Source organism: Urocitellus parryii, chromosome 5, assembly GCF_045843805.1.
Source record: "Urocitellus parryii isolate mUroPar1 chromosome 5, mUroPar1.hap1, whole genome shotgun sequence".
NCBI lineage: Eukaryota > Metazoa > Chordata > Mammalia > Rodentia > Sciuridae > Urocitellus > Urocitellus parryii.
The window spans coordinates 19058218-19077212 of record NC_135535.1 but is presented as its reverse complement, the minus strand read 5'-3'; the positions used below and the strand labels follow the sequence as shown (position 1 = coordinate 19077212).

At 33.3% G+C, this 18995-nt stretch overlaps 1 protein-coding gene across 2 annotated transcripts in view; it reads right to left on the bottom strand.

Moving 5' to 3' along the window:
- Positions 1 to 3576: 3576 nt before the first annotated feature.
- The window catches only part of Nup37 (nucleoporin 37), a 43604-nt gene continuing 28185 nt past the window's right edge, over positions 3577 to 18995 (bottom strand). For both annotated transcript variants that reach the window (XM_026397838.2, XM_026397846.2), the window contains exons 6-10: positions 12023 to 12113; positions 6772 to 6953; positions 6256 to 6306; positions 4236 to 4329; positions 3577 to 3750 (exon numbers count right to left, since the gene is read on the bottom strand). In XM_026397838.2, the coding sequence (XP_026253623.1) occupies positions 3637 to 3750; positions 4236 to 4329; positions 6256 to 6306; positions 6772 to 6953; positions 12023 to 12113 (532 nt within the window). In that variant the 3' untranslated portion in view covers positions 3577 to 3636. The remainder of the gene's footprint in view (positions 3751 to 4235; positions 4330 to 6255; positions 6307 to 6771; positions 6954 to 12022; positions 12114 to 18995) is intronic.

Sequence of the window (18995 nt, the reverse complement as noted above, 5' to 3'; positions counted from 1 at the left end):
CTCAACTCCCTTGATTTCTGACTGAAATCTCAAAGCCACTATGGGAGTGAAGGGTCCATTGGCAGGCTCATTTCCCCTTCTACCTCTTAAGGTGTTAACGAAAGAAAGAGGCAGATGTCAGGATGGCTGAAGTCAATGTCTGTTGGAAATATGTAAGCAAGTTTGATCTTGGGGTGTCTTATCTTAGGACTATAGGAAATCATGTTTTCTAAGGAAAAGGATTTTGACAGTGGTAGTATGAATAATTTTGAGAAACCCGTGCAATAATTTCATATTCTCCCAGGTATTTGCCCTTAGTAGGTTGGGTTTTTGTAAAGATCATATATGTAATATGTGAACACAGTTAATGTGTCAATTGGATGGAATCATGACACAAGTAATATGTCAAAAATACAGAATTCCAGAATTACTCTTCAGGCCCTCTAGAGTTTAATGTGTTTGTGATGTGAATTCAGGATGGAGTGAGAGCTCTGAGATGGGGCGCTCTCTCTCTCTCTCTCTCTCTCTCTCTCTCTCTCTCTCTCTCTCTCTATATATATATATATATATATATATATATATGAATGACCAGGTCCTCTACTTGCTCAAAATTAAGTACTAGGGAAATGTTATTAAATAAGTCTAATATTTGAGATCTATAGATTGCAGGTGAGGGACATTCCTATGGATGTTCTCCTGAAACATGCAAGTTGGAGAGAAATGCATAATTAGTTCTTTACAACACAGCTTGAAGCACTAGTGTCCAACACCCAGGAGAATCAGTCCTAAGGAACTTTTGGCAAAGTATTTAAAATTCTGGTGTCTAAATCTTAAAAGAAAAAGATTTTTTTGAGGGGATAGTGATAGGCTAGCTAGACACTAAAATAGTCTATTACACAATAATTATAATAAAATATTATTCTAGCTTATTTAATACCTAGTTTTCATTGGAATTTGTGGAAGAAACATTAAGATGGCAGCAGTTCATTAAAAAACAACTTCTAATGGTCTGATTTAAATTTCATGTGAAAGAAGAAAATAATTTCTTATGATTACAGTCTAAGTAAAAATGAACTCATTTGGTTAGAGTTTCCATCCTCCTTATCACTACAATATAATTTATCATTAGTCGCTTCTGGCTTGCTTTAGAGGTTAGCAGTCTAGCACTTATTTCCTTTGTACACTGTCTCAAAAACAGAGATTTCCTAAAACAGTATTAGAAAGTTCTTACTTGAGATGGCTACAAAGATTAACCTTAATTTTGGCCAGAGTCTAATCTCATCTGGATTTGGCTCAATAATAGGACAACAGCTGTGTTTACAGAAAGATCAAAGTTTTGTACTTAACCACCATTAGAACAGAGACCAGCAGCATTATTGTCTTTTACTACAAAGAAATAGACACTCAACTCAATACAGCATTATAAATGGTAGAGAAGTAAGCATTTCACAATTCTTTAAAATCTATTGAGTTCCTCCAATTGTTTTCAAAAGCTGAGAAAACTCCTCTTTTACTATTATTCATATGGATTTTATAAGCTTATATAAACAAGAAAGTCCTAAGGTGGAGTTCCAGTTAAAAATTAGTTGAGAAGGCAAATAACTTTATAAAAAAGACATAAGTTAAACAGAAATAAACTGATCCAAAGAATTTCCAGACCAATGTCACTTGATCCTACATAAGGGTAACAATTGTTTTTACTAAAGTAGTTCAAAGAACAGCTGTAAAGGTAAAAAAAATAGATTAAATGCTTTTGCTTTCCTATGAAGTCTGTGTGTGTGTATGTAAAACAAACTGCTTATGTTGAATTTGAGTATGATACATCATAAAAAGGATGTATTTTTTCTTTTTGTGAAATGAGATCTTCAAAGTTGATATCCTAATTATTTTCTTTTTACTGTACTAGGTAACAAATGGTTATTATAAACGGAAATCATGTTAATAGCAAATTAAAACATCTACTTATTTTTAAAGGTATTATTTCTTTAAATGTATGATTAGAAATGCATGCTGTTTTGAATCAACAAGGTGTTAAGATGAGAGAACAGAGTGTTCTCTCCTGTCCTTATTACTGAGCACAGAGACAGCTTGATAAAGATATACTGGAACAGCGTGCTGTGTCTGAGGACTTGACCAAGCTCTTATGAGGAATGTGTGGAAATGAATCTCCAAAATGGTCCTGTGCACTCTGCAAATTTTCTGTAAACTTGTAAAGGCTACTGGTATGGTATAAAGGTGGGTTAAACTGAGTTAATGTTTTGAGCAATAGAGAACCATGAAGAGAGTCTGGAGCAACTCTTTCTTCAAAATTATTAAATTAGTCTGGGCCATAATACTATCTCATAACTCCCCAATCAGCATTTCTGGGATAATGTCAGATTTTGAACAACTGCAAAAAACCAGACACAAATGTGCAAACCAGATTTCAATTTCTTGTCCACTGACATGAGATTTAAAACAGCCACAGGAACATTTCTAGGTCAATGTCAATATGTAGTCACAAATTACCAAAGTAAGAAACAAATTAGAGTCCATGGGTGTGTGATTTTGTGTTCTGGCATGGGAGAGACACTGAAATATTCATAACATATAAGCCAAATCATAAAAAATAAAATGAGACTTATGATCCCATCATTTTGAAAGAGTAGGATTTAGCTTTGACATCTTGCAGATTTGTGATATCCTGACATTTGCTTCAACAGTCTTAAATAATACAAGTTTTAGAACATGACTTTTTTGTTTTTCTTTCAACAATGTTTGCAAGTGAAGCAATTCCGAAGAAAACTTAATCTCAACAGAAGAAAAACCCTTTTGGACATACCCATAAACAAATGTGGAAAACTAAAACTGGAAACAATATCAGAACTCGTTTGTTACTTATCAAGAAGTAGAAGTGATGACCAATAACTAATTCTCCATGAACATTTCCTCATGTCTTAGTCTAATGGAAACATATTTCAAAAAACAAAGTTTACTAAGGTAAAAGAATACCATTACACCACGTTTCTTAGTAAGAATGATGAAGATCCATAAAAGAGGGAAGGGTGTTCAAGGTATAAATCACAAGTCATTTTTTCTGGTGAATTTTATCCCTTACACCAGATATTTTAAGAGCGCCAAGTCCAGACCAAAGCTTCTGCACACAGGGCAGGGTAACATAATCAGTCACAGTTTGAAGAAATTGAAAACCTTTTTAAAAAATATTAAATTGACTAACAATCTTTAATAAATAATGAGGAAGTTTAACATCCCTAAACATATAGATTGCTAACAAAAATATGTACACACTTTCGGAGTACATGGAAATATCTTATTCTCCTTTTGTAAATGTTTGACCCTGAGAATTAGGAAAAGGGCATATACTTAATATAGAAGACAAAACACCCTTGGAACAGTACTTTGATAAATCAAAATTATTTTTCCCATCATCTCTTCTCTGGAGCTGAGCTGCTAAGTTAATTATATAGTCTTACACGATGATTTTAAAAAATATAGAGTAAGAAAATAATTTTTCAAATCATCAATATTTTATTTAACAAAAGCAATAACTGAGACATTTCTAGAATTTACAGAATATCTGATATAAAAATAAGGAGTTTCCAAAATATGTACTAAAAATACAAAGTTTAAGAATCTAAAGTACAGAGAAAATTTATTTTATATTTCAGTCACCCAAAACAACAGCTTGTGGTCTCCTCCAATTGCACACAGTGGGAGAGTTCTATGCCAGGAAAGGCCAGATCCAACGGCTACAGAACCAGTGAGGACAGGCTATAAAATATGAGAAGAATTAAAGAAGCAAAATAAATGCCCAAAGCTCATAAATGAAAACCAAAAATAATAAATGCACTGATAAATTATCTTCGTTAAGAGCAGAAATACTAAAAATATGCTTCATCAAAGGTGAAATGCAAATTATCTATTTGTAACCAGTTTGAATGAAGGCTACAATCCATTTATGAATAACTGATATTGCCCTGACTCAAGAATTTTTGCAGTTGGCATCAACCAAACAAGCCAAATTTGATTAATATGTTTAGATGGAAGAGAAAATACAGAAGCAACAGAAGAACTATGCTTCTTACATGGATTCTGGCAAAAAAAGAAAATCCGTTGTCACTGGTGATTTAAACATCGAAAATGCTTTCTCTTTCAATTTAAGCAGATAAAAGACATAAGTGTCTTTAGTTACAAGTTACAAATTTGTGAAAAAATCAAATCACAAATTTAAAAAAACAGATATTCCATGACATTACCTGAGTGTGTCCTAGATGATGAATCTGCAACTGGCTTGTCATTTTGCCCGGATAACCAGTGGTTGCAAACAAGTTTTCACTAATTGTGGACCATCTAAGAAATGAGAAAGCATAAGAATTAAGCACAACTTACTACGGATAACTATGAGGTTTTCTGAAATGAGTTCTCCCCCACCTCGCACAAAAGCAAAATTTTCTAATTCTAAATCTGGTAATGTGGTTTTACATTTAGACTGGAAATAATTATAGTTAGCTATTAATATGTTTTCATTTTGTGAATATTGTTTTCTTTTTTCCTTTTTTTGGTTGTTGTTATACATGGACAGAACACCTTTATTTTATTTGTTTGATTTTTGTGTGGTGCTAAGGATTGAGCCCAGTGCCTCACACATGCTAGATAAGCGCTCTGCCCTGAGCTACAGTCCCAGTGCCATATTTATTGTTATTATGTCATTGTATTAAGCTCCAAGGTTACACAAGGTTAGCATAGTCCTTTTCTTCTACCCAAGGGGCAAACAGTGTAGTCAGAAATACAAGGCACAAATAAGACAACAGACAGATATAAAAATCTCATAGTACAATACATTTAGTAAATAAATTTAATGTTATTAACATTTCTTATAAAATTAGCAATACATTTATATGTTTAAATCCTTTGGGATGATATAAATGTCTAGAATATTTAAATATTTAAGCTTCAAGGCATCTTGGACATTGCGGTTCACCACATCAGTGTTGCTGGAATTCTGACAACACGCCTAGCTAGCGTAATAAATGGTGTGTGTGGGGCGGCGGCTGGGATTGTGGCTCAGCGGTAGAGCGGTCGCCTAGCACAGGCGGGACCTGGGTTTGATTTAAAAACATGGCTAGTTTTGTACATTCTTAGTTGCCTACCAACAGTTATTCTGCCCCCTTTTTAGGCTAATTGAACCCCAACTTTTTCTGGCACAGTATGTCCAACCCCAGGAGATAAGACATAACTAGCTTAAGGCAGTCATGGCAATCCCCAATGAAAGGAGAGTGCTCTTGGTTCTCCTCTGACATTAGACAATCTGGCATGAGGCTAGATGCCTGCAACTCTGGTAGCCATCTTAGAGCTTTGAATCAACTAGCCTCAAGCCTGACCATTGAGGATGGCAAAGGAAAGAATGAAAAGTGTCTGAGCTCTTTATTAACACTGGAGAGCTGCTAAACCAACACCCACACAGTTTCTTAAGTACCACAGATCATTGGTTTAAAAATATTTGTTTGCTACCAGCTCTGAAGTCAGGATGCAGCTTATATTTATGGCATTCTTACATTACTTAAATATATTTTATTCTCATTAATGGTGTCCTAAGTCCTACAATTTTGGGGGGATATCTTAAGATTTGATGAAAAATAACATATTAAAAATGTTCTATTGATTGTAGTATCTGTTATTTGGTTTGCCTGTTGTTTAAAACTGAAAGCAGCTAACTGATTACACTTTACAATGGAATAGTATGAAAAATGAAATGAATGAAAAAGATCAAGGCGGGCTGGAGATGTGGCTCAGCGGTAGCGCGCTCGCCCGGCGTGCGTGCGGCCCGGGTTCGATCCTCAGCACCACATACCAACAAAGATGTTGTGTCCGCCGAGAACTAAAAAATAAATATTAAAAATTCTCTCTCTCTCTCTCCCCTCTCTCACTCTCTCTTTAAAAAAAAAAAAAAAAAAAAAGAAAAAGATCAAGGCATGTCAATTTAAGTAAAAATGAAAGCCATCATGTCAAAGATGAGGAAATATACTATTTGGCATGTTCTCATTTAAAACACAACAATGAGCTTTTTATAAAGTAAACATAGGTAAGTACATTTACATCTTTATCAGTGCAGAACAATAAGGAAGCATAATATATATTTCAAATGTTGAGTGATACTGACAGAGTGGCAACATGTATTTTTGTGAGTTATAAAATTTTTCAAAGAAAATATCTGGAAAAACCCCCACTAGTAGGTTAGACCAAAAGACAAAACCTCCAACAAAAATGGTTCATTACCTGAATAGGTAGGCTCGATCCATGTGCACAGGTCTTGTCTCTTGAGGATAACTAAAAAAGGATTTTGCATTGTGTGATTTTAATGTGTTAGACTCAAGTAGATGAAATGAAATTAAGGTTTTAATGATGTTTTCTCTTTAAAAGCCCAATATATTTAAGTTGTAACAAAATTCCAAGTAAGCACCTAGTTAAAATAGATAAACTATGACAAGACTTAGAATCATTCATTATAGGGCACATCTTTCAACAGGATCAGAGTTATTCTTCTTTTCTAACATAAGTAAACATAGCTCAGATCAAAGATTTCCTCCTCTGCGTTGTCCTTTCTGGGTTACTCCCAAAGTAAACCTGCAAAGCATGAATATGTTATGTGAAACCCAGAGCTCCAGCCCTTCTACAGGAGACACTTATTTTCATTCTACTTGGAGGTCCAGATTATAAGCATAGCCCAGTAGATCATTTAGTGATTGTTACTGGCTTTTTGGTAAGCAAGAGACAAACATGCTAAGGAAGTACCTGGACCGAGTGATATCCCAAATTATCCAATCATTTCCTGCAACAGCTCCAACTTTGAAGGTGTTTTTTAAGCACCAGTGTGCTGACATTAATGGTATCTGTTCTGATTCAAGAGACAAAATAGCCTGTTGGGCCAACAGATCATAAAATCGGATTGTTCCATTCTTCTCTGCAACCATCAGCTGCAAGTGAGAAAAAGAAAAGAACACTTAACCACTGATCTCACTAGCTACCCTTGAGAAACAAGCAGAGATTCAATGCTATACTACTAAAAGTAAACATATGCTTATGTTTAAAAAGAGATAAAACACAAAGGAAATAAGAAAGCTATGCAAAAATGTCTATAAAATATGGGGAAAAAAGAAACAAAAACTTCAGTTAAAGATTCAAGAAATTTTTTTTTAAAAATACTTTTTAGTGTTGATGGACCTATATTTTATTCATTTATTTACATGTGGTGCTGAGAATTGAACCCAGTGCCTCACATATGTGAGGCAAGCACTCTACCACTGAGCCACGACCCCAGCCCACCCTCCCCCAACAAAAAAACAATTTTAAATGATGATGCTAGGCAGAAGAGATCAACCTAAACATTCATTCTGAGAAAAGTTAACCTTTTATGTTAGCTTTATTGTCTGGCAAGGATAGCCAAGTATATATCCTGTATTATACATCCTTATGCAATTTGTTTCCAGAGTGGAAGGCAGCATTGGAACAGTTGAAGAGCTCAGGTAGTTCTGAGTAGCAAGGTTGCTTCCTCCAGTTAAAAACTGATCAACTCCAACATATGATCAACAGCTCTCTCATTTCTAAACTGGAAATTGGAGGATGAGGATAGCTAATGGGTTGTTGCAATGATTAAATGAGTAGCCTCACACTCAATATTCCCTTTTTTCTAAGATGCCACTGATTTAAGATATTCAATAATCAGTGTTTTTAATCTGTGACTTATCAAATGCACAAATTAAGAGAGTGCTGTGTCTATCTAAGTATATGAGCTGTTGATGCCCAAAGAAAGTGCTCTATAAAATTCTCTGTGAAGTTCTTTCTTTTTAAGAATGCTGTTTAAATTCTGATTATATTAAGATAAAAACATCACTGAAGGTGTGAACTAACAGTGGTAGACTGGAAAGAATGTGGAAACTGGCATGAAAACTCTGCCACAATCTGATGAAAGACCTGAAATTTACTTCTTTCTCACCCATAAAATGGGGGATAATTATATCAGACTCAAAAAATTACCATATGGCTAAAATGTGATTGGACTTGTATCACAAAATAGCATAAAATGTTGTTACTACTTCTAACAAGATAGGCCATCTCTAGCTCAGGGGTTTTGGCAGACATTCCATTACTCTTCTAACAGTCCTCCACTGATCATCTACTTTATTTATATATACAGTTGACTCTCATTACTTGTGGGAGTTAGGTGCTCTAAAGTGGCTGCAAACACTGAATTAGCAAATTTTGAACAACTGTTCCTAGGGTAAATATAGGGTTAGATTCTTGGAAGCTCCCAAGATCATTTTTCATAACTGGTCAATGCACACATACCTTTGTGTTTCTGTTTAAAGACACCTTATGTAACATATATTGATTCATTAACATAGACTTCATAAGCAAAACCACTATAACTTATTCCTGAAAACAGCTTATCTACACATATATTTTCTCTATAAGCTCTATAAGGCATAGCACTGCCTTGTACTTAGGAACACGATATAGCATTTCAGTACTGTGTTTTGGGGCCATTTTACACAGTAAAATTAACAACAAAAAGTACAAAGATGTAAAAAATGTGCCACTGGCAGACCATGGAAAATACATGTATTTATTTTACGAGGACTAAGACAAGAAGGCAGTGCTGCCTTGTCTGACCTTATGTGGGAATGTGCACATTAGATGTTTCAATGTTTTTGCTGCTCTGCACATGTCTGTGATTTCAAAAGTGCTAAGAATACTGATTTTGTGGTTACAAATACATTTTAATAAGTAGATTAATTTATAAATTCAAAATCTGTGAATAATGAGGATCAACTTTATACAAATATACATGTAAACACTGTTAATTTCAACAGAAGTCAAAGATAAAAGACATGAGCCTCAATCTCAAGAAAATTTCCATTTTACTATATGTATTTTGTGATTTCCAGATTATATGGCTCCTTTATGCAGTTTATATCCCATGTGATTTTTTTCTAAGAATTCTATGAGACAGGTAATCAGAGACCCAACCCTCTTCTCTTTTGTTTTTTCCATCAAGATCAAGCATAAGAGCATAAAAATTCTGTGTTTGATCTGACATGGTAGGCCACTGAAAAGCACTGGATTGTTGTAGTTGTAAAAAATACCTTCAACATCTGATTGCTTACTATGTACTTTCAAAAGGATTTTAGAAATGTTAACTCATTTAGTGATGCTATAAAAAAGTATCTATTTTATAAGTTGAGGAAATGAAGGCAGTAAATGAGAGAGTTTAAACAACTACTGAGTGGTAAACTTGAACTTAACTTCAGGCAGTTAACACAAGAGTCCACACTCTAAACCAATTCTCTGTGACACTTTTCTGTATTCTAAGCTTCTATGTTTAGGAGTGATATGTGAATCTGTTATTTTAAGAATATTAACCAAAAAGGAAGAAGGATTTTCAAAGAGTGGAGAGTCAGAGACCTCAGAAACAATCAATGCCTGATGGAAGCTAACTAAGAGAACAGGAAAAGGAAGATGCATCTTAAGGAAGAAAGGAACAAGAAGAGTTAGTGACATGAAGGAACAAGTAGAGTTAGGACACGAAGGCATGGAAATGCTTGTTGAGGGAAGGAAAGAATTAGATATGACTTTAGGTTTGTGAGTTAATGTGATTTGGAGCAGGGACTTCCAAACATTAGGAAATCATAGAAACATTAAATATAAAAGGAATTTTAATGATCTTTAGAAGAAAAATAAAGCATATGGAAGAAAGTGATCTGAAATATTAACAAATTCAGCATTAATTTACATGTTTGGAGATAGATGTTGTAATAAATTTTCTTACTTCTCATCTAGGTCATTTATTAAAAAAGTAGTTTATTGTAGTTAAACATAGCAGTATTAACATTTTGGTAGAATCTTTGTTTTAAGTAGATTCACGGCTCTAGGGGAGAAATCTAGGTATAAAACAAAATTTAGGACCTGGATTCAGAAATAACACTTAAGCTTCTAACATGAATAAATTAGAACATTTTGTTCATACAGAGCATAATTCTCATAAAAAGATCTAATAGGCCTGAAACAAATTTCCAAGGAATCCCAGGGTCAAAGAACACACCGACAGTCTGGGGCTTACCTCTTCTGTGAAAGCTGTGAGAAGATTTGATTATTTGTCCTTTATGTTAGTAGTCATACTAAGTAGATTTTTAAAAATTCTAATACTTATTATCTGTGATGCTGTATTTACATGTATTTCTTCCTTAAAAGTCAGAGTATAACTTAAAGAAGGAAACTTATTCCTTTTATTACGCCCTATTACAAGAGGGTATAGTATCAGTAGAAACTAATCCTTGGGACAACTCACAAATACATAGGGAAAAAAAAAAAGATAACGGTATAAAAAGAAAAAGATACATGCAAAGTTACTCAAGAGGACTAGGGTAGTGCAGCTAGGGCTTTCAAGACAGAGGTGCTCCATGGTGGAAAAAGCTGCCTTGGGATTAAGAATTAAGGAAAAGGACATTTTATGTGTTGAAAATATCAGTGGTAATTTCTAAAAGAAGTGGCACTGAATGAGACAGTGGTTGGACCAAGAGACGGGAAAACAGAACCCAAGTTAAAAGTTATGGGCAATAGATTCAAATGTTTAGAAATAAAAGGTGTAAAAGTTTAAAATTTAAAGGAAATATGGAAGACTGCAATCATCAACAGCAAAAACTATTGAGTTGAGTTGCTTAGGTTCAAATGCCAATTCTTTCACTTACCAGTGATATGACTCTGGGCAAGTTTATTTAACTTCTCTGAACCTTGGTTTCCTTATCTGTGAAATGGAGATCATCTGAGACTCATAAGAGTACCATGAAAAGTAAATGAAATGCTAGCTGAGGGCCCAGTGCGCTTGAGCATTATTTGTTTGCCATGGTCAGTCAAATTTATCATTTTGTGCAAACTTAAGGACATTACAGAATGAATAAAGTGTATAAAGACATTAGAGGGCTGTGAAAATAGGATGCCTAAGGGACAGGAATGAACCCCAGAGAACAGCTGAAAGATTACTTTTAAGAAAGCTGAAACTTCTTAGATTCTACTCAGATATAATAAATGTAGTGATGTTAAATAGAAAATATTGGCCAACAACATAACTTTTTTTTTTGGTGCTGGGGATTGAACCTAGGGGTGCTTAACCATTGAGCTATACCCTTAGCCCCTTTTTATATCTTATTTAGAGACAGGGTCTCACTGAGTTGCTTAGGGCCTCAGTGAGGCTGGCTTTCAAATCACTATCCTCCTGCCTCAGCCTCCTGAACTGCTGAAATGACAGGCATGAGCCATCAATAACAACTCTTACTGAATGGCTCCTGTTTTCCCAGTGAAATGAGAGTTAAGACCAATTGATAATCAGACCTCTTAGTGTACCTTTAGTATTTTTAGGAAGCTCTACTCCGAATAGAAATTGAACATCACTGTAACCAGGGAAAATCTGCCTTAAGTCACTGATGCTTCCTGTTTATATGTTATGGCTCACAAGCTTGGATGTGCCTTTTTTTATCTTTTTCTTTATTTTTGGTATTGGGGATTGAACTAGGGTTGCTTTACCACTGAGTTATATAACCAGCCCTTTTTATTGTTTATTTTGAGACAGGGCCTCTCTGAGTTGCTGTGGGCCTTACTAAATTACTGAGGCTGGCTCAAACTCACAATCCTGCCTCAGCCTTTGGAGATGCTGGGATTATGGGCAGGTGCCACTGTGCCTGTCCTTTTTCCTTTATTAACTTCACAATGCTACTAGATCATCTGGGTATAAGTTTTTAGACTAAATCTGCTAAATGTCAGGAAAAGTATACTCTGAATAAATGCCACTTGTGGATGATGGCTGTCAAATTAAAACTAACAATTTTAGATAAACTTTTAAAGTACAGATATCTAGACTAATCCAAATGTACTCATGCCAATTAGTGTTTCTGAGATGGGAAGCCATTGATTTTTCTCTTCTATGGGTATATGTATTGTATCTTATATGTCTTTTCAGCTGATTAAAGAAAGCTAAGTTATAAATAATAACCTTAAAATTTTCTTCAGGATGCCAGCACACACTCATTCCAGGGGAATGAAGAACAAAATGAGCTGTTTGTGCTCCTTCCAAGTTCCAAATCCTAATAAAAGAATAAGAGTATAATGTTAAATATTCTTGATAAATTACTAGTAAAATCAAATTTCTATAAATTTATTCAAAGCTCTTATTACAAATTATGATAAACACTTGTAATTACTTTAAAAGACAATTAACACTGCTATTAGAAAGTATGAAAAGTGGTATGAAGAATTTAGTTTTACTAAAATCATGAAACAAAGAGACACACATTTTTTAATTAATATAAGATAGCAACACAATAATTTGTTTTTCAATTATACTCTTTACCTTATGGCAAGATCTTGAAGCTTCTAGGTAAATTATCAGAGTACATTTTCACCTAGTAGTCACTTCAATTAACCAGGAATGCTTAACCCCCCACCCACTACCTAGCATTTTCATTTAAAAAATAACATATAAAGAAGCTAATATGAAGTGGTGATGTAAATTTAGAGGCATAATCATTTTCCACAGATGGAATTGCTTATGCCATGTACCTTTGGGTTTCCAACCCAGAGGATACTTCCTATGTTATACAGTTTCCAATCTGGCTCACTTCTTCAGTGTTTTCTCCCAAAGGTAGCTGGACTTGATAGCTACTAGATTAAAGTATGTTGAAGACGGGGCACTTGGTACCTCATACTCTTTTTGTCCTCATTAGTTACAAATCCATGGTAACAAGGACCAGGTTACTCAGACATGGATCTCCCATGCATTCCCACCTACAGTGGGGAATTAAGACTCCATACTCTCAGGTATGGTACTTTGTTCTGAGAACTGCTATTCCCCACCCAGACTTTTTATGTCAACTTAAGTCTTCTTACTCAGCTACTATTATATGGTACTGGAAGAGATTAGCATGCAAAGATAGAAATTAGTAGGTGGCTGGCAAAGTGCCCACAGAATTATGGTCTTTGAGAACTGAACACTTCAGGGACTGGGGCATAGACCAGTGGATTCTGTGCTTAGCATGCTTAAGACCCTGGGTTCGTGGGTTCATTTTCTTCTGGTTTTTATAGTTTATCTCTCTTTAGGATGAAAACAATTTCAAAAAATTTCAGGAATATATCCTATGCATAGAGTTAAATTTTATTTCAAAGAATGTAGATATATTTATTAGACAATGCTACTCTGTGTTAAATGACATTATTTCAAATATTTTTCTTCCTTGTAGAAATTACAGAGTATCATAGTTGCACATAAACTAACATGTTTTATGATTAACTTCTTGATTAAATATTTGAAGCATACACTTTTCTTTTGCTAAATCAACACTTTTCATCTGCATTTACTACACAGGGGAGACAATTACAATTTAATCGAAGAGGGGAATCTCATTTACCAATGGTTTATACAATTGAGTTTCACTTCCCACAGTGAATGAGATTATTAATTACGAAAATTGAATATTTCTTTCTTCTCTATTTTCATTTGCATAATATAGCATGGGGCTTGCATATATTTTGCCACTACTGAAACAGCATAAATTTTTCTTCCAAATTCAGTGAATCCCATGAGAAGATGGTTTAAAACATCCATTCTTTTGATCTTATTCTAATATATATGATTTTTTTGTTGGTTACTATATAAATTGAGGAAATACATACCAGATATTTTTATGATTTTTTTCAACATTTTCAAATGAAGGAGAGAAAAGGAATAGAAAATCTAGGTTGAGATATTATATAAAATTGTCAACTAATTAAGTATATTCCAATAAGCCAAAATTTAAAACAGTATTTTATCCTGAATAGAACCTAATTTTTTTGAAAAACTGACTTGAACACAAGGAAGGTTTAAAGAGAGTGATCCAGATTAATTTTGGGGGGACTAGGATAAAATGATTTATGGTTCATATTTATATGCTTATTCAATAATTCTCAGTGGTTGCAAACTTAAGTAACTAAGTATGCAAAATACAACAAATTGGGCTGAAATAAGTTATCCTAACCAAATTAGCTACAGATGGTATAATTTAGGTTGTTAAGGCCTATTTCCTTTTTTGATAAATTATAAAATTAAGCCCTTCTCAAATCCTTTTATGGAACTCAACTCATTTTTCTTTGTCTTTACTACATGGTTCATATAGTTCACATTAGTTTCATCAGATAAAGTCACATTGCTTTTTAAAAAAATATATCATGCGTAATAAAAGTATACAAATCTTAGGTATATAATTAAAACTGAATACACTCAATGAGAACAGAACCCAAATCCACAGAGTATTTCCAGAATTCCAAAAGTTGCCTTGTGTTCCCATCACATTTCCTTGCTTTTTCACAGAAGAGCTGACTACTAACTGCTATCCTAACTTCTACTAACACCATGCTTACTTCTGTCTGTATTTTACCATCATATGTTACATATTTTTTTGGTCATTAGGTTTTATGAGATTTGCAAACTTTGTTGCATGTTGTAATCTCTTCATTCTCATCTATCAAAAAGAGAAATAAGACTTAACAACTCAATTATACAGTATTCCATGATTTAAATATACCACAGCATATTTATTCATTGTACTGCTGACAGATATTTCGTTTGTTTCCAATTTTTGGTATTACCAAAAATGCCACTATAAACCTTTTGTACACGGTCCAATTTTATTGAGTATAGATATACATATACCACCCCCATTACATACACATACCTGCTAGGTACATACCTAGGCACGGAATTGCTGGACCATAGTTTACAAATATGTTCTTCAGATATCACTGAACAGTTTTCCAAATTAGCTGTACCTCATACTTTCTTTCATTGTTCGTTTTTAATTACCAATGGAAAAAAGCTAAAACTTTCTCTTATTTCTGATTAAATACTGTCAGAATGGCAAAAGGCACAGCTTTTCAGTTGGCCTTATTTTGTAATTCTTGCATTTTATATTGTTCTTTTTATATATCTATGTATGTATATATTTATGTAAGTTTTAAAATGTAGTGAATACAATATACAGAAGCTCTATAAATGGTTTCCTTGTGACAGATTCTTCCTTTCTCCCTCTGTAGAAATGAAGAGAAAGAGAAAGCAATTTCTTAATGTTCCCACTTATGTATTTCTTGTATGCTTACCAAGAGGGAATATGGGTTTTTTTCCCCCAGCAAACCATTGTTTATATATATGATATAAAGTCTTATTGTTGTAATTATATAATTGTTATTATATAAATGGATAAAACATGAAAATGACAGAGCTCTTTTGATGAAGTTATTGGCAACTAAGGCTATTTCTAAAAGGGAAAAAAGACCCTCTTAAATTAGGTATGTGAGACAGTTACAAAAACTTAAATAACAACAAAAAAATCTTCAAAATTCAGATGTATTCTGAATTAAGACTACTTTTGTAAGTGTTGTATCCATTGTAGACATTGTATTATGGTTGTTGCTCATGTAGAACAAGAATCCAATGCCAATCAATGACTCATAACCTAAGAAAAAAGCTGGGGCCCAATACAAAAAGATTGGCAAATTTTTTTCATATATATGTTGTATATCTGAATAAGATAGGTAGGCAAACTTTCAAAATGATTTCCTGAGTTTACTGACTTTTTGGTTTTCTAAGAACTACTGGTCTAGATCATTAAAGGAAAAAAAAAAAAAAAGGGCTTCTACCATAACAGGAAAACAAATTTAAAATTTGGAAATTCAGGTTTTAGTATTGTCAAATTTATTTAGCAAGAAATTTTTTATAATAATAAAATTACTAAAAAAATTAATTTTAAGGGCTCATTGTCTTCTTAATAAACAAATATATGAAACGACAATGGACTACTTATAGAAGTATGGCATAAATGTTACCAGGTTAAATTACCTGGGCCAGAAAGGTAGGAGCTATATAAAATACACATGTATACATATTTAACTGTTTGCAAAGGAAAAGCTTCTAAGGTAAAGGTCATCTGCTAATACATTAAGAAGTCAGACCCAGTGAATCAAAAGGCACTGGTACAGTATTACTCTCAAGTGAAATAAACTACAGTTTTGACCCAATTTGAACTGTAATTATAACAAACATCTTCCCTCTCACCATTACTGTAGTCCTAAATAGAACTGTTCTTGTTAATCATAAAAAGGATGGATGAAGAGTTAACTGAGTCTAAGATTATGAATTATACTTACTTTACTTTTAGTAGTTTATTGCTAAAATTATTTCCTCATTTCAGACCCAGTGCTTTTCAGCAGAACTTCTTTAGGTATCCCTATCATGTAGTACCCAAATACAATTATCCCATTTAATTAATAAAAAGGTACTATAAATTTGGTGTTGGCATATTGGGATATCTTAGATATTCTCAAAAGACTTTTAAATGGACAATTAGCAGAGGTTGATATTCTGTTTGAGAATTCAAAAGGAAATTTCCTGGGTAATAACTCTGTTCTTTTTGTTCTCCATTTTTAATTGGCAGCTCATTGTCTCCTAGGGAGTTCATTGTAGAAGGAAGTTTCTGCTACCAAATGTTTTTGACAGCACAGACAAAAGAAGGAATGGATGAGATTAAATGACACATCTGTATCCATTTGGCCCTCTGTAAAGGGTAAAGCAAAGAATACACCACAATCTTTCTAAAAGACATGACTAGATCATATGAATCAGTGAACTGAATAATTAAATTAGAAAACAAGAACAAAAGTAATACTACAGAGATGTAGTTATAAGGATGAAGAGGCACTTTACAATATCCCTGAGTGCAAGAATGGGACCTCCTGTGTATCCTAAACAAGAAACACATTTTTCACTGAGTTTGTGATAGCAAATTGAGGATTTTCTCTCTCATTTCCAAGTAATCAGATACTTGTGATGTAGATGATTGAAAAAAAAAAAGTTAAGCCATGGCATATTTCTTTAGTAAGTAAACACACAACTAGAAAGGTAAATAAAGCAAGTAATAAATAATTTATTGCTGAAATAACTGTTTAGGCACAAAAGAAGTTCAAAGGTAGGGAATCTTCTAACTAAAGGCCCCAATCCAGGGATTAGATTGACAAATCTTGATAGTGGGTTTGGTAGGTTAGAATGGTGAATAAACTTTGTTAGTAATGGCTCAGACTCTGAAGAACATTGAAAGATAAGTTTTAAAAGGGAGCAAAACCAAAATGGCATGATAGCTTGAAGTAGGAGTTTTATAAAAGATACTTTAGTAAAGTATCTTCAAATATATTTAGAAAATAAGACTAACTGACTCCTATTGTTTTTAAGTACTCAAGTCTACTGAGCTAGTAGTAGTGACAGTTTGCTAGCAGCATTAATAGATTATTTTACTAACTTCTGAATAAGAACTAAAAAGAGAAATTAATTAAATTAATTTAAGCAGAAATTACAAGTTTAATATCCCAGAAGTGAGAAACGGAAGATACCCCATAGCAGAATTAACATCTCATTTAAAAACTTAATAGGTAGATTTTTCAAGGAAGGGAATTGTGATAAATTTTGTCACATTCATCAGAATTAAACTCAACTGCAAAGAAATACCATATGGTAGTTTTCAAACAGATCATATATAATTTCATCTTTAAGGAGTTCAGAGTAGGACTTGTAAGTTCTTTAACTGACACAATCCTTAATACATATACCCTTTATACTATCTAGGAAATATGAGAATTTCATGATGTCCAACAAAAGTTTCGATAAAACTTTACAATTTAAAATTTGACTACATGCTAAATATGAAAACTATAGATAAGGCAAAGTAGTCCTCATTATGCACATTAAAGGATTTCAAAGTAAACCTGAAAAGTATTTGTACATGACTCCCATTTATATAATTCACTTAATGTAACCACATGAGGGCCACATAAGGCAAGCTGAAATTACTGTAATCACTGGTTTGGTAAAAGACTTTAATAAATACTGGTTTTGTATTTCATCTAGAAGGGCACATGAGAAAGAACAAAGTGTTGAATATCACAGAGTGGTGTTAGCAGTACATCATCATGCAACATTTTAGAAAATTCTTTAATCACTTTATTGATTTTTAGGATATAATAATCTTTCATTAACATTTGGTTTTATTCATTGAATAAAAAGGTCTGAAACTATGATCACAAGGTTTTATTATTTTCAGACAGTATTTTTTTTATACACAGAATCCTTAACTTCTATTTATTGAGAGTATTATCAAACAACACAAACTATCAATTTTACTCCATTCTCAAAGCTCTGCTAAACTTATACAACAATTACTCTTGATTAAACATATTCTAGAAATTAGAGGGAATTTTAGAAGATAAGCAGCGAACTTTATTTCCTCACTTAACCATAACCTTATAATGAGTAATAGGAATTTATCCTGATTTCACTTCATATCTGGAATTATTTAGGCATGGTTTATGTGCTCCTAAACACGGATTACCTCCTAAGAATAGTTCATTGGCCTATCTTCAGAAGGTTCTCAGTCCCCTTTTGTCTGCTTCCCACTAGGACTGTTTTTAAATATATCACATATTTTGTGATCCCAACTGGGGTGGGGGAGAAAGACTACTGCACTCTAATTAGAGATCTTACAAGACTCTCAAATGTATCAAGACAAAGGTGATATGGCAAGAACTCACCATGTGGTACACAAAAGACATTTGATAAACATTGTTTTCCCTCTTCTAACATTTTTCCTCTTGTAACCCTATACTACTGGCTTAGTGACTAGCTTAGGTAATTTAGTATTCCCTTATCCGATAGTGTGATTATATTCCTAAAAACAAAACAAAACAAAGTTATTCTTTATTTCTTATATCCTGTCCCTTCTCCCATTCTTTAAAAAAAAAAAAATGATCCTAGCTAGAACATGACATTTACAATTATTTCATGTTTTACAGACGAAGGGAATGGTACCTTATGTGTCTCTAATTCATTAGTCTTATAGTCAATTTTCCTTTGCCATAAATTTTTAATCTAATATCTTAAAAAATTATTG